The sequence below is a fragment of the Paroedura picta genome, chromosome 15 (genome assembly GCF_049243985.1).
Source record: "Paroedura picta isolate Pp20150507F chromosome 15, Ppicta_v3.0, whole genome shotgun sequence".
NCBI classification, from domain to species: domain Eukaryota; kingdom Metazoa; phylum Chordata; class Lepidosauria; order Squamata; family Gekkonidae; genus Paroedura; species Paroedura picta.
The window spans coordinates 5,481,826-5,496,889 of record NC_135383.1 but is presented as its reverse complement, the minus strand read 5'-3'; the positions used below and the strand labels follow the sequence as shown (position 1 = coordinate 5,496,889).

The 15,064-nt window shown below is 47.7% G+C and overlaps 1 protein-coding gene across 4 annotated transcripts in view; it reads left to right on the top strand.

Moving 5' to 3' along the window:
- MMEL1 (membrane metalloendopeptidase like 1) overlaps window positions 1-14,720 on the top strand; it is a 31,950-nt gene extending 17,230 nt beyond the window's left edge. For all 4 annotated transcript variants that reach the window (XM_077312797.1, XM_077312798.1, XM_077312796.1 and 1 more), the window contains exons 7-23: window positions 399-517; window positions 666-731; window positions 1,661-1,795; window positions 2,680-2,769; window positions 3,828-3,964; window positions 4,717-4,810; window positions 4,896-5,024; window positions 5,571-5,669; window positions 6,294-6,377; window positions 7,358-7,461; window positions 7,947-8,005; window positions 9,234-9,353; window positions 10,252-10,385; window positions 10,530-10,595; window positions 11,823-11,918; window positions 12,133-12,209; window positions 12,968-14,720. In XM_077312797.1, the coding sequence (XP_077168912.1) occupies window positions 399-517; window positions 666-731; window positions 1,661-1,795; window positions 2,680-2,769; window positions 3,828-3,964; window positions 4,717-4,810; window positions 4,896-5,024; window positions 5,571-5,669; window positions 6,294-6,377; window positions 7,358-7,461; window positions 7,947-8,005; window positions 9,234-9,353; window positions 10,252-10,385; window positions 10,530-10,595; window positions 11,823-11,918; window positions 12,133-12,209; window positions 12,968-13,067 (1,709 nt within the window). In that variant the 3' untranslated portion in view covers window positions 13,068-14,720. The remainder of the gene's footprint in view (window positions 1-398; window positions 518-665; window positions 732-1,660; window positions 1,796-2,679; window positions 2,770-3,827; window positions 3,965-4,716; window positions 4,811-4,895; window positions 5,025-5,570; window positions 5,670-6,293; window positions 6,378-7,357; window positions 7,462-7,946; window positions 8,006-9,233; window positions 9,354-10,251; window positions 10,386-10,529; window positions 10,596-11,822; window positions 11,919-12,132; window positions 12,210-12,967) is intronic.
- The last annotated feature ends 344 nt before the right edge of the window (window positions 14,721-15,064 follow it).

Here is a 15,064-nt window from a genome sequence, read left to right as displayed (position 1 = left end):
CCCAATTTATTAGCTAGGAGATACCCAAAATTGAGCTGATCCAATACAGAAGGAGGAGGAGGAGGAAGAGGAGATGTTTCTTATATGCCGCATTTCTCTATCAGGAGTCTCAGAGCGGCTTACAATCCCTTTCCCTTTCCTCTCCCCAACACATACACCCTGGGAGGGAGGTGAGGTTGAGAGAGCCCTGATATTACTGCTCGGTCAGAACAGCACTATCAAGGCTGTGACTATCCCAAGGTCACCTAGCTGGCTGCATGTGGGGAGTGCAGATTATAAATCTGCACTCCTAACCACCACACCAAGCTGGCTCTCAACACCAAGCTGGCTCTCTTAATTCCTTGACTTCAGAAGTGATATGTTCCTTTTTGAGTATTGTTGTTGTCCTTTTACCCTAGAGCCAAACTGGAGTCTGGAAAAGAAACTCTCCTTGCTGAACTCCAGGTTCAACACACGAGTCCTCATTGATATGTTTGTGTGGCACGACGACAGAGATTCCAGCAGACATATAATTTACGTAAGGAAGGGTTAGGAGGGGACAGGGTTGGTGGGAGGCCTGGGCCAGGGAACTCCTGTTATTGGCATGGAATTATGTACAAAGCTTGCCTTCTGTGCTAATGATCCTGTAAGATAATTTATCACTCATTAATATTGTTTCTTTTCAGATTGACCAGCCCAGCTTGGGGATGCCTTCTCGAGATTATTATTTTAACGATGGGAACTGCCAAAAAGTGAGTCTTTTTAACACTTCCAAATTGCACCTTGGCCATATAAAAACATTACCTTGCGTGGGGGGGGGGGAGGTTCCTTCACCAGGTTTCTCCTCTCCCCCTCTTCTGTCTTCATTTGACGTCTGGGTGCCAACTAGATGAGATGAAACAGATCTGGGATTTAAATCTGCCTCTCAGCCCCTTTGGAAATCTGCCCGTTGGACCTTGGGAAGCTGCAGTTGCTTGCCATTTCAGCTCGAAGAAGAAGAGTAGGGGTTTTACACACGGCCTTCTTCTACCTTAAGGAGTCTCAAGGTGGCTTAAAATCACATTCATTTCCCTTGCTCACAACTCGTGAGATAAGGGATACTGAAAGAGTTTGGACAGGAAGGTGGCTGGTCCCCTAGATAGACTTTGCCACCACGTTTTCAGATCATGGGCTGGTGGTAGTTGGCTTAGGTATCCCCCTGGCACCCTGAGTAGCCACACCGGTTGGGCGAAAGGGTGTCCATTACCGCCACGGATTGTAAACTATGTGGATGATGGTTTTAACGGGTTTTTAAAGGTGGCTTTAATTGCATTTTATGTGGACTTTCTATCTAACCCGCCTCGAGACGGCTTGCCACGGGTGGCAGGACAGAAGTCGCACAGATAAATAAATAAAGCAGCCATTTTCTAAAGGAGGGCAGATTTCTGTTCTTTGGAGCAGGGATCCCCAACCTGTGGACCTCCAGATGTTCATGGACTACAATTCCCATGAGCCCCTGCCAGCATTTGCTGGCAGGGGCTCGTGGGAATTGTAGTCCATGAACATCTGGAGGACCACGGGTTGAGGATCCCTGCTTTGGAGATCAGTTATAGCACCGTGAAATTGGTAGGCCTCATCTGGAGGTCGGCCACCCGAATTCATATGCCGATTCTCAATTGGCTCCCTTTGGCCTGCCTTCTAGGTTCGGGAAGCCTACCTGCAATACATGATCACCATCGCCAAAATGATCCGGGGAGACCTGAATGTCTCCGTAGACAATGCCTTTGTCGAAGAAGAACTGAGAGCAGTGATGGCGTTTGAGACCGACATCGCCAACGTGAGTGCCTTGATTGTGGGAAGCCCAAGGGTCGATCCAAAAATGCTTGCAAAGGCACGTGTCAGGAATTCTGTACTTTCGGCTGGATGCCCCTTCTTCGTTTAATAAATTGTCATGGAAAACTCAGAGCGGTAGGAGAGTTCGGAATCTACGCGCCAAAATGCGTAAAATGTTGCGTTGGGTTTACGCTTAAGACATGATAAGGGACCAAGCCCTATGAAGATAGGTTGAGGGACTTGGGAATGTTCAGCCTGGAGAAAAGGAGGTTGAGAGGGGACATGATAGCCCTCTTTAAGTATTTGAAAGGTTGTCACTTGGAGGAGGGCAGGATGCTGTTTCCGTTGGCTGCAGAGGAGAGGACACACAGTAATGGGTTTAAACTACAAGTACAACGATGTAGGCTAGATATCAGGAAAAAAAATTCACAGTCAGAGTAGTTCAGCAGTGGCTGCCTAAGGTGGTGGTGAGCTCCCCCTCACTGGCAGTCTTTAAGCAAAGGTTGGATATACAGTTTTCTTGGATGCTTCAGGATGCTTAGGGCTAATCCTGCGTAGAGCAGGGGGTTGAACTAGATGGCCTGTATGGCCCCTTCCAACTTTACAGTCCTTTGATTCTATGATTCTATGATTCTATGATAAAATCAGAGTCCAGTAGCACCTTTAAGACCAACAGAGATTGATTCAAGGTGTGAGATTTCGAGTGCATCAAGTCTGAGGAAGAGTGCTTGCACTCGAAAGCTCACGCCTTGAATAAATCTTCATCGGTCTTAAAGGTGCTGTTAGACTCTGATTTTATTGTGCTACTTCAGACCAACCCAGCTACACATTTGAATCTATACTTAAGGCATGGTAACTTTGTCAGCAATTCCCTCCTTTCTTTTCTAGGCTACAGTTCCAGCAGAGGAAAGGCATGATGTGACTCTGCTTTACCACAAAATGACAATCGCTGAACTCCAGGAAAGGTTTGGGCTGAATGTAAGACTTCAGGGCTGTTTCCTTTTATGCGCCCCTCAATTTTAACAAGCACTTTCTGTTCTCATCATTAACGATGTTATGGATTGTGGAGGGCAATCTATACAACTCTTCTTTCCTGTGCCTTGACCTCTTTCAACTCAGCATGCTGTGCCATTCCTTTGTTGTTTTCAGTCCCTCCTTTGCCTTTCCCTTCCCAGGTGAAATACCCAAAGCACTTAACAAAAAAAAAAACCCAACAAAAACAAAATAATAGCCCCAAAACAGTTGCCCGTCCCCAGTCATGAAAAATGTAAATAACAGCTATTATAACAGCCCACGGGGAACAGCAACATGAAATCTGCCTAAAGTAGTAGTGTTTCGTTTTAAAATAGACTTGTTAGCATCAACTATGAATGTCACAAAAGCGGCAATTGGGAAGAAAAAAACCTTGGGTTGGATCCTGTGGACTGGCTTTCTTCTGGCAGAAGGAGAATTCCCCAACACCAGATGCTCTTTGAAGGAGACATGGGCTGCCAGCAGATCTTCAATCCCGGGCAAGTCGATGTGGGTGGAATTGGATCCTCAGGCGCTTGACTCTCAAAGCTGTTTGTGGTTTTAAAGGTCAACAATGAACATTGAGCATCCAGCCCGGCAAGGCATAAGGGAGCATTTCTCTGGTGGGCAGCCGTGTGGGTCTGCAGTCAAAGAGTTTGTGGGCAGGGATCAACTGAATTCATTTATTTATGGTCCCTGGACCAGCAGTTTCCAACAAACAGATACAATTACACCATCAGTGCTTAACCAATGCCAAATCAACACATAAAGGGATTAAATCGATAAGGGAAAGATACGTAAAATGAATAATCTTATGTCACTAACAATTTTGCAAAAGGCTCCAAAAAGAGATGACCGTAATTCAGCTTAACATGTGACTGTGATGAATTAAACTTGTATACTGAGAAAGCTTTCTATCAGATATTGGGAATGAAGAGGACCGTAGATGGATGAAAATGGTGTTTCCACAGGTCGCCCTAGAAGAAAGACTTGCTGGTATTTGTCTCTCTCTCTCTCTCATCTAGGGGTTTAACTGGACCCTGTTCATCCAAGAGGTCATGGCTTCGGTGAACACGGAGATCGGCTCTGATGAAGAGGTAGTTGTGCACGGAATCCCGTATCTCCAGGAACTGAAAGCCATCATCTCCGGATATTCAGCCAGGTAGCGATCTCAAGAGGGTTTTGGATCCAAGTGGCGGAAAGAGAAACAATCAAAGGCACCACAGAGCTGAGGGCCCTGACGGAGCTGTCTCAGTTCCGCAGGGCCTGCAAAACGGAGCTCTTCCGCCAGGTCTTTGGTTGAGGCCGGGACCAGGAACAACTGATAGTTTTAACCAGGGGTAGTCAAACTGCGGCCCTCCAGATATCCATGGACCACAATTCCCAGAAGCCCCTGCCAGCGAATGCTGGCAGGGGCTTCTGGGAATTGTAGTCCATGGACATCTGGAGGGCCGCAGTTTGACTACCCCTGGTTTTAACAATATAAACAGTGCAAACAATGCAAGAGTCCAACTGTGCAAACAGGACCAGAGCACTCTGGTGGAGTTCTGAGAGGGAGGGGAGCAGGGGCCCTTCAGTCGCTGTGGTTGTGCCTGGTCTCAACGAAATGCCTGGTGGAAGAGCTCCTTTTTGCAGGCCCTGCGGAACTGCTTAAACTCCGTCAACTAATCTAATCTAATCTGGGATTAGGTTAAGAGTGCAATCCTGCTAATTAAGATCCCATGCAAAGGAATCAAGAAACGATGTAACAATACAAGTTTCATGGGTCCAGTTGACAGAATGTTTTCATTTTCCGCAATGGAAATCCCACTCCGTGCTAGCAGACGATTCACAAACGCATGGAGGCTCCTAGGAGGATGAAATTTTACACTCCGTTCTCCAAGGTGCCGATTCCTTCTCTGCTTTCCCACCCAGCACGATCCAGAACTACTTGGTTTGGCGCCTGGTTCTCGACAGAGTCAGCGGCTTGAGCCGGCGTTTCAAAGATGCCCGGGCAAACTACAGGAAGGTAACATCCCGCCCCGGGTTCGCTCCGGACAGGGCCTGCCCTAGTCCGAAGGACAGCAGAAGTGATCCGACCCTTTTTCTCCAAGGCTCTTTACGGGACCATGGTGGAAGAAGCCAGGTGGCGCGAATGCGTGAGCTACGTCAACACCAACATGGAAAACGCAGTGGGGGCTCTTTACGTCCGGGAGACGTTCGCTGGAAAGAGCAAAAGAATGGTATGCTTCCACTACTGACCTCTTGTTTAACCTTCGCCTCTCCAGTTCCTTTTCCCCAGGTAGCTTAGATACTTCTCTCCATGTATTTCAGCCAGGACTCATAAAAATCTGTTTTTTTTTCTTTCTGATTCTTTTCCTCCAAGGCAGTGGAATTGCGTTCATTTATCATTTGCTTTGCTTTTAGCCTGCCGCTCTCTCCGAGGCTCAAGACAGGACACACCTTATAGAACAGGATGGCTGAATAGCACAGGACAGGCAGTCAGTGACCCCAAATCCTGGCATTTATGCCTGCTATACATGAGAGAGACCCCCATGATTCTGTTTTTCAGACACATGAGAGGGTTCTAGGAGCCATGAACTGCCTTCTATCTACCTAGGGGATATTTGGCTGGGACGGTGCTAACAACCTCATTACGGACATCCCACATTTCTCCTAGATGCCTCTCGCTGGCATTGGCTGTATCCCATTGATCTTCGTTTGCCGCGTGCCATTTTATTATTGGCCGCAGCACAAAAAAGTCGCCTCCCCATTTATCTTTATTTCAGGTACGAGACCTCATTGACAAAATCCGCGAAGTCTTTATTGAGACGCTGGATGAACTGCAGTGGATGGATGAAACATCGAAGGCGAAAGCCCAAGAAAAGGTCAGAGACAAATGAACCTGCCTATAAGGCCAAGAATCAGGAATGAGATTGCAACCAGATTGAGCTTTCTTTTTTCCTCCTCGAATTAGAAAGACAGGCGGCCTTTTATCATAGATGCAAAGACGGTTTGATTCACGCAAGGAGTCATTGGGAGTCTATCCACATGACCATCTTAAGGGCACCTTCCTGGGAGTAAGCCCCCTTAAATATCATGGGCTTACCTCTGAGTAGACCTTTTTAGGATTATCTTCGCTAAAATTGGGGAATACCTTGCGTAATGCAGATTGATGGGCTTGATGTATTTTCAACAGGACATTTGTACAGCTGTCCCTCAAAATGCGTGATTCGGATTGTGGCCCCAAATTATTAAAGGTACTAAGTTAATTTTCATTCCCAGAAACAACTGGAAACTATACCTCTTGTAACATTTTAGCAGTCCCATCTTGTGACGAGCTACTTTTACAAAATCACTTCGCTCGCAAATTCATTGACAAGGCACTGAGCTGTGGGAAATTTGGGGCCTCTTTGTACATCTGTATCAGCCAGGCAGGTGGCTTCTGTAGCAGGGAGAAGCATATATCTGGGTTCCCCAAAATGAAGACCTTTTTTGCATTTTTCTCACAGGCCATGGCAATCAAAGAGCAAATAGGTTATCCAGATTACATTCTAGAGGACCAGAATGAAAAACTGGACCAGGAATATACAAATGTAAGTCTGATGCTCCTAATAGGATGCAGGTGCTCCCCCCTCCTTCCTCCAACCATCCTGTTCTGTTTAAAAGAGCATACAAACATGTCTAGAGTTCACACCTGGGGAGGGGACACCGAGATGATCTGAAAAACCTGATTTGAAAAAAGGGAGGAGTTTATAACAAAACCCAAAGTTGAGAGCGATGTCTTTACCTGCACAGGCAGAGCAAATTTTAAAAAAAATCATATTTGGTTGGCATGGCAACCCCAAATGAAACTCAAATTTGCAGCAAGAGTCTCCATCACTAAGAGGAGGAGAAGGTGAGGGAAGAGGGAATGAAGCCAGAGAGGAGAGAGGCAAGACACAGAGGTGGAGGGAACAGCAGGGAAGAAGAGAGAGCCAAGCTAGGGTCAAGATGGAAGCAGGGGCCAGCCATAGGATCGTTCCCCTTTCATGCCCCCAACCTCCTGGTTGTATTTGTCTAGATGCAGTGTCTGGTACACCCTCTTTCCAATGCAAGTACTCATGTGCCAGCCAGCTCTGGAGATTTTTGGGGTGGAGCTTGGGGAGGACAGAGACCTCAGTGGGCTATAAGGCCACAGTGACCCCCCCCCCCACCACCAAAGCAGCCATTTTCTGCAGAGGAACTGATCTTTGTTTTCTGATGGCCAAATGTAATAGCAGATCTCCCGGCACCACCTGGAGCCTGGCAAGCCCGATATTTCCAGTGCCTTTGTTTCCTCTTGGTTATGGGTTGCTACCTCTGTTTTGGGAAATGCCTGGAGTCTTTGGGGGTGGAGCCAGGAGTGGGCGGGATTTGGAGGCAGGGAGGGACCTCGGTGCAAAAGAATATTGTGGAATCTACCCTCCAAAGCGGCCCTTTTCTCCAGGAGGACTGACCTCTGCCCCTTGGAGAGGAGCTGTAAAAGTGGACCTCCCTACGGAGGGGTCATTGGGTCAAAAAGCATCACTCTTCAGACCTGTTTGTTTCTCTCCAGTTGACTTTCAGCGAACACGAGTACTTCGAAAACATCCTGGCCAACCTCCGAGCCGGGGCACAGAAAAGCTTAAGAAAGCTGAGAGAGAGAGTCGACCAAGATCTGTGAGTGTCCAGACAGCTGGGTGTCTTGGATCTGGGCCAACACGGATTCTCAGATCTGTGATCAAACAGGGCAACCATGTTGGATTTCTTACCTTTGGTGGTTCAACCTGCCTTTCCCAGGTTTACATCACCTTTATGCTCACTCTGGGTTGGGGAGAGCGTGGGTCGGGGAGGGGTGGCACCTTGGCGGGGTGCGATGCCATAGAAATCCACCTTCCCAAGCAGCCATTTTCTCCAGGGAAGCTGATCTATGACCAGGAAATCTGTTCTAATTCTGGGAGATTTCCAGGTGCCGCCTGAAGGTTGGAAATTCTACCAATTGAGATGGGACTGATTTGGAAAGGAACTTCTACATCTAAACCTTGCCACTTTCTTCTGTCCTATGATGCGTTCTAGGAATTAGGCCTCTCCTTTTGCCTAATTCAGCATCTTGGTATCAAGTCATGTTCTCAGTTGATACAAGGCCGTTTATCTCTGTTTTGTAGATGGCTGATCGGAGCTGCAGTAGTCAATGCATTCTACTCCCCCAACCGGAACCAAATTGGTAAAGTCTTCTTCTCCTCCTTCTTCATCCTTCTCCTTCTCCTCCTCCTTCTTGTTTTCTTCAACGAGTCAAAAGCTGAATTCTTGTCGGAGTGGCGCTAAACAGTCTCTCTTTCCCTGGCTTAATTCGCAGGGTTTAAGTTATGCTGAAGCATTATTCTTCTAAACTGGGTCACGGATATCTGAGCTGAGCATGGAGAGTGGGAATTCTCAAAGCAATGGCGTGTGATGAAACAAACTGGGGGACGGGCAGGGATGCACCGGATGCTTCCAAAAATTCTCCCAAATTTCTCTGCAGATTTTGAAGTCATGGTTTCCGAAGCGGAAGCAATGTATTAAGAAACCCCCATTGCTCTACTGTGACTTAAAATGTCATGTTTCCATAAGTTGCCAGTTCACTTGCATTTTCCCCCTCTGCACATTTGCATTTTTCCCCTTTAGAGAGCCAGTTTGGTTCAGAGACGTGGCCTCTAAACTGGAGAACTGGGTTTGACTCCCCACTCCTCCTCTGCATGCAGCCAGCTGGGTGACTTTGGTTCTCTCAGAGCTCTCTCAGCCTCCCTTACCTCACAGGTTGTTTCTTGTGGGGAGAGGGAAAGGAAGGGTGGGAGATTGTAATCTTCAGGTATTGAAAAGTAGGGTACAAAAAAAAAAAAACAGCTCTTCTTTTTCCCCTGTTGTTGATGCACATGTACACTTTGGCTATATGTTGTAAAAAAAAAAAATCTAGATGTGGTGAAAATACTGTTGTATCCAGGATCTTACTGTGCAGTGTTTTCACTGTGTACGGGAGAACACATGTGCATGGGTGAAAAACTGCACAAGACGAGTCTGGATGCCTTCATTTGTACGATTGCACCCAGATTTCTTTTTTTGCTGTGTTTTATCAGTGCGCATTTATACACTGGCAACCGAGGGTGAGGGGGAAACGGATGCAGGTGTCTAGAAGGAATGAAATGTAACAGCAGATTGCCCAGAAACCAACACTGGCCTTATTCCTAGACTTCTCCTAAGGCACACTCAAGAGAAGCAGAAGGCAACAAAGAGAGAGAGAAACCTGGCGCAATCATGTTGCCGAATGGAGGAAAGCCACTACTTATAGCTCAGAGATTGCCATTCCTAAGTTTCCAATGAGATTTCTTATGCCGAAACTCGAAAGCTGGAGAAGGCAATGCCAGACCTTGGAGGAAAGCATCGTAACCATCTTTTTTTCCGATATATGTTTGCAGTTTTCCCTGCAGGGATCCTGCAGCCCCCTTTCTTCAGCAAGCACCAGCCGCAGGCGCTCAACTTCGGAGGGATCGGGATGGTGATAGGTCATGAGATCACGCACGGGTTTGATGACAATGGTAAGGAGCAGCCGATGAGTCCCCACACGGGAAAAATCCCCTCTTTGAGAGGCTGGTGCTCCCCTAATATGGACCGCCCTCTGTTCGTGCAGATGCTCCAGAAACACATTGGGTCGGAATGCCATTGGTGTGAACCTGGATCTCCACACAGACAATGTTAGCACACAGCCTCTGTGATTCACCTTCTTGTAGCCGGTCCACATCCAATGGGGTCTTTCTCCAACAAGCAGGAAAGACGCCACAAATTATATTCATGGCCTTGCGGATGGGAGGGAGTAGAAATTATATTAGTGCCTGCCGGATAACTTTGCACCTGTTCAGGCCAGGTTTAAATCAAGCTTTTGGGGGTAATGTTTGAGATGAATGGTGCCTTTCGCCAGCTTGACTTGGAAGCTTTTGCAGGAGTTAGTTGTGCCATGTGACCTGTTCCGGCCTATTGGCGCAAAGAGGTTTACTTACAGCTGCAGTCTGCATCTTCCTCCTATGGCCAGACAAAAAGCTCAGCACCTTTCAGTCTCCAGTTTAAGGCCCCTTGCCTACTTGACAGGGTGCCGGCTAATTGCGGACAACTTCCAGGAAATGGGGCACATGGTGTGATGTCACTTTTGGCGAGAACTAGAAGCAACATCACGTCACTCTAGGAATTATCAGGAACTCCGTGGTAGAATCATAGATTTTCTGGTGGTTCCTAGAGTGACGCAAGGTCACTTCCGGGTTTGACGTTGGTGATTGGCGCTCTGATTGGCGGTGGAAAGGCAGGGTTGTTCGTAGGGGGTCTCTTGCCATAGCACACCTGGCAAGCTTGGGCTGCATGGCCACGTACAACCAGTTCTGTGTGGACTCTCCCAGTGAAGTGGTTCCTCCTGCTGATCTGTTTCCTCCCCGCCCACCCAAACAGGCAGGAATTTTGACAAAGACGGCAACATGTTTGACTGGTGGAGCAACTTTTCCGCGATGCATTTCAAGGACCAGTCTCGCTGTATGATCTACCAGTACGGGAACTACACATGGGAGCTGGCGGGGGGACAAAACGTGAGTTCGGTCCCTTCCGGCTTGTTTTGGCTTTGGGACAAAATTTTAAAAACAATGGGACAGAATGAAAACAGGGCACAGTAAACGGAGGGAACAGGGAAGATGTGCTTTGTGTGGGGAATCAACGCGTATTTTCTGCCATAGGTCAGTGGAATCAGCACGCTTGGAGAAAACATAGCTGACAACGGAGGCGTTCGCCAGGCCTACAAGGTAACGGAGTTCCTGTGTTGGTGTTTTCCTTCGGAGATGGCAGCAGGAGTTAGCACAGGGCTGCCAGCCTCCAGGTGGGACCAGGGGATCCGCAGGAATGACAGCTCATCTCCAGACAACAGAGATCAGTTCCCTTGGAGGAAATGGAGGCTTCGGAGGATGGAGTCTCTGGCATTGTACCCAGCTGAACTCCCTGTCCAGGAGTTTCCCAGCTTGCATCTGGCCCTACCCCCCCTAGTGGGTCCTGGCAGCCTTGAGATAACATCAGTTATTGCCAGAATCTGGAATGAGAGGCCATGGTCCTGGGAGTAGGGGTAGTCAAACTGGTTCCCTCCAGATGTTCATGGACTACAATTCCCATGAGCCCCTGCCAGCAAACGCTGGCAGGGGCTCATGGGACTTGTAGTCCACGGACATCTGGAGGGACGCAGTTTGACTACCCCTGGTGCAGGGTGTGTCTGCTTTTCAAGCTTTCTTTCCCTGAAAGATAAGGAAAGGAGGCCCAAGGATATAACCCTGACCTTGATATAAAGAGTCTGAGCAAACACTGACAATTATTTTCAAATGTAGTCGATTTCTTTGATTTGGGAGAGGCGGAGAGTCAACTCCAGCGAAAGGGGAAGCGTTCAGAAGGAACTGGCGCCAAAACGCATTAAATCCTTTCCAGTAATAGCTCTGGCCCCTAAAAAGCAAATTGGACAATTAAACGCACAGCAGCCCCAGGTAATGGATTTGACATTGCGGGGGGTGATAATCTGCCGCTTGAGGAGCAGAGAAGGAAGAGAACGCCGGGAAAAGAGCGAACCAAACTCCCTGCTTTCCTCTCTGAAAGGTTTAGTGCTGAGAGCGATTGTGGTTGTCTTGGCAACCTAAACCAAACCCCCAGACAGGCTCCTTGGAGAGCGGGGTGCCAAATCTGGGTTGGGAGAGACCTGGAGATTTGGGGTGGAGTCTGGGGAGGGTTTGGAGGGCGGAGAGACCTTAGCCTCCGGAGCAGGGTTGGCCAAACTGCGGCTTCCGAGATGTCCATGGACTACAGTTCCCAGGAGCCTCTGCCAGCATGGCCCACTGGCGGGGGCTCATGGTAATTGTAGCCCACTTTCTTCAGGGGAACTGCTCTCTGTCATCCGGAGATTCCAGGAGGTCGCCATGCCCCATCTAGAGGGAACACACAAAAAGGTCATTTTTCATTGTCAGGTGATACTTCCTTGGCTTTGTTTTCAACAGGCTTACCTAAAATGGGTTGAAAGAGAAGGAAAGGAGCCAAGTTTGCCTGGGTTGGATCTGACTCACGAACAACTCTTCTTCCTCAATTTCGCTCAGGTGGTATATTGGGGCAGTGTCTCCTTTTATTATGTCCTGCTGTTTCTCTGGCTTCTCCTTCTAAGCCCCATTTCCTGTCCAGGCGGACAGGTCTTTAAGATCTATATCCTTAGAATCCAGGTGTGCGTTTGGCTTGATTGGTCCATCATGGACGTTTCTGTCTACCTGGGATGCTTTTGGACTCATGCAAACTAAGCTCATGCTCTCCCTCCAGGTCTGGTGCGGTTCCTACAGGCCTGAATATGCAAGCCAGTCCATCAAGACTGATGTCCATAGTCCACTGAAGTACAGGTGAGCTAGAGACTCCTTCCCCCATTCCGCCATGCCTACTTCCCATGCGGTTATGAGAATGAGTTGGATGGCATATGGTCAAAACAAGTTTCATGACTTTGCCATCCAGTGACACATCAGGCTTTATGCGTTCTTTTACGAAGAACAACTGGAATAACACAGAACAGTGTGCAAGCGACCCATCGCGACCCCATGGACAAGGATCCTCCAGGCCTTCCTGCCCTCTCCCATTCCCCGGAGTCCATTTAAGCTCACACCGACTGCTTCAGTGACTCCATCCAGCCACCTCGTTCTCTGTCGTTCCCTTCTTCTTTTGCCCTCGATCGCTCCCAGCATTAGGCTCTTCTCCAGGGAGTCCTTCCTTCTCATGAGGTGGCCAAAGGATTTTACAGGGTTAGATATTCAAAAGCAAAACTAAGGAGAAGGAAGGCATTTCTTTGGCACCCTTGTCCGTTCCTGGGGCAAACTGCTCAGTAAAAATTCAGCCAGCACAGGTTGCCATGAGTATCAGACTGCACTAACGGCATTGTGGGCAGGAAGACAACACACACACACACATAAAGGGATGCCACCCATTGATGATGTTAAGTGACTCTAAGACGGAGGGAACTGTTGTTTTTCCACCCCACACATTATTTGAGAAACCTTTGCGATGACTTTCCTGCCAAGTGGAAGCGTGAAACTTCTTTAGCTGTCCAATTTTCTTGCTGTCCGATATCCTTTCTGAGACATTTCTTTGCTTCTCGTTCCTCTCCCAGGGTGATGGGGTCCTTACAGAACTTCGAAGCTTTTTCGGAAGCATTTCGCTGCAAAGGGGGCACGGCCATGCACCCGGCAGAGAAGTGCAGGGTCTGGTAGCCCAAGGGACTCGAGAATCACCCTCAGGCTTCCTCGGTCCGAAACTCTGGACTCGTTTGGATTTTGCCAATGACGTGCCTGTTGGTTTTTAATTTTTTTTCCCCCTCCCCTGGTTGAGTCGCAGCCAAGGTTAACAGTGCAGCTATTACGGCCTCAACAGGACAAAGGGCGGTTTTCATTCTGGTTGTTCGAACGGACCAGCATCCTAAAAAATCACCTGTGCGGAAAGCGACCGAATGCTTCAGAAGAAGGAAAACCAGACTGTTTCTAAAGACATCGACTGTTATTAAGACACATCAGGGTTTTAAAGACTAGCTATTTAAGAAAAAAAAAAGAGAGACTGTTCTATTTTTCAGCGAGTTTTAATTTTTTGCAATTTGAAAAAAAAAATCCCTCTTTTGAGGGTTTTTTTTCCCCATCCCTTACTGAGTTCGTCTTTGTCTGAAGTCGGGATCTATCGACCCGTCTCGGCTGCCTGTGCAAAGCCAATCTGCACAAAGCACAAAGAGCCTTGCCGGATTAGACCGGCAACAGTTCTTCCTCCACCCCATTCCATGTTCCCGGAATCCAGTAGGCAGAGGTACATTACCTCTGACCACGGAGGTTCTGTTTTATAACTCTGGCTCATTTCAGCTGCCCAACCTGGATAGCTTGATCTCATCAGGTCTCAGAAACTGAGTAGAGTCAGCCCTGTATGGGCGACACTAAGGAATCCTGGGCTGCTACCTCCCATGGCACGTGCAGGCCATGGTGTTCAGAGGCAAACATCTCTTGCGTTGCAAAAGCAACAGGGTCACCAGGAGTCAGCTGCAAGTGGAAGTCAAGAAATAAAAAGAGCAATGAATGAGCTTCATGAATTTGTCTGATCCCCAAAAGAGGGGCCATCAGTACACTTTGTAGCAAGGCTTCCCACGCCTCAGTTGCGTTAAAAAAATGTTTTCTTTTGTCCTCTCGCTGATCACTATGGGCTTTTCGGTGTCCTCATTTTCCTCACTTGGGAGTTGTTGCTTTAGGGTTTCCTTTTTTCCCGTTCCATATGTCTTGCCCCCTCTGGTGGCTGATTTGATATTACACTGGTTTATCTCTGGTATAGAAACATTCAGTTTCAATCTGCAGGGAGAAGTGCCGGAAATAAACTGGCGTGATATTGAAGCGTTCGCTAGAAGGGAACAGCAACCACCACCCCGCTGCAGAAAAAGGAACTTACAAGCAAGGAAAATAACAATGCAGAAAAGTCCTATTATGGCAGAGAGGGTTTTCCTCCTCTCTAATCTACTTTCTCCCCATCCTATATGATTTTACAACCCTCTGCCCTTTTAGCTTGGGTACTTTTCTTTCTCTGCAACCATCTTTCCAGGAGTTGAATGTGAATTGGCTCTCGCAGGATGCTTGTGCACAACCTCCGTGCAAAAATGGTGGGAGGTCACACAATTGTGCCAGGCTTGGTGAAGTTTTGCTCTCGCTTACCTTTTGGTGCGTGCTTGGTGCCACAGACCTAGACAAACAAACATTCAGTGTTCTGCCATAATCCCGACAACATGTATTGTGATGAATTCTCTGTTGTGAAAAGGTCGCAAATTGTCTTGGCATCTCCTAGGGTAAGCTGTTTTGTAAGCTTATCAGCTACTGCTGTAAAAAAGAATCTAAAATGCATTGATTGTTCCTGGGTTTTTTTCTTTCTCCTCCTCTGTTCCCTTCTGGGTTGGAGCATTTGATTTCCTGAAATTGTTTGTTCTTTATGATCCAGCCTATCCAATCTGGTATTAATACTCAGACTCTGTGCAGCCTCTTAGAGTTTCTTTCTCTTTCTCTCTCTCTTTCTTTCTCTCTCTCTTTCTCTCTTTCTTTCTTTCCTTCCTTCCATCTGTTCCTTCCTTCCTTCCTTCTGTCTGTTCCTTCCTTCCTTCCTTCCTTCCGAGTGGCATTTATCAAACATAACTGGGAATATGGGAAAGAATTCAGACCAGACAGGGCTAATACATATGCTACAAAAGCAG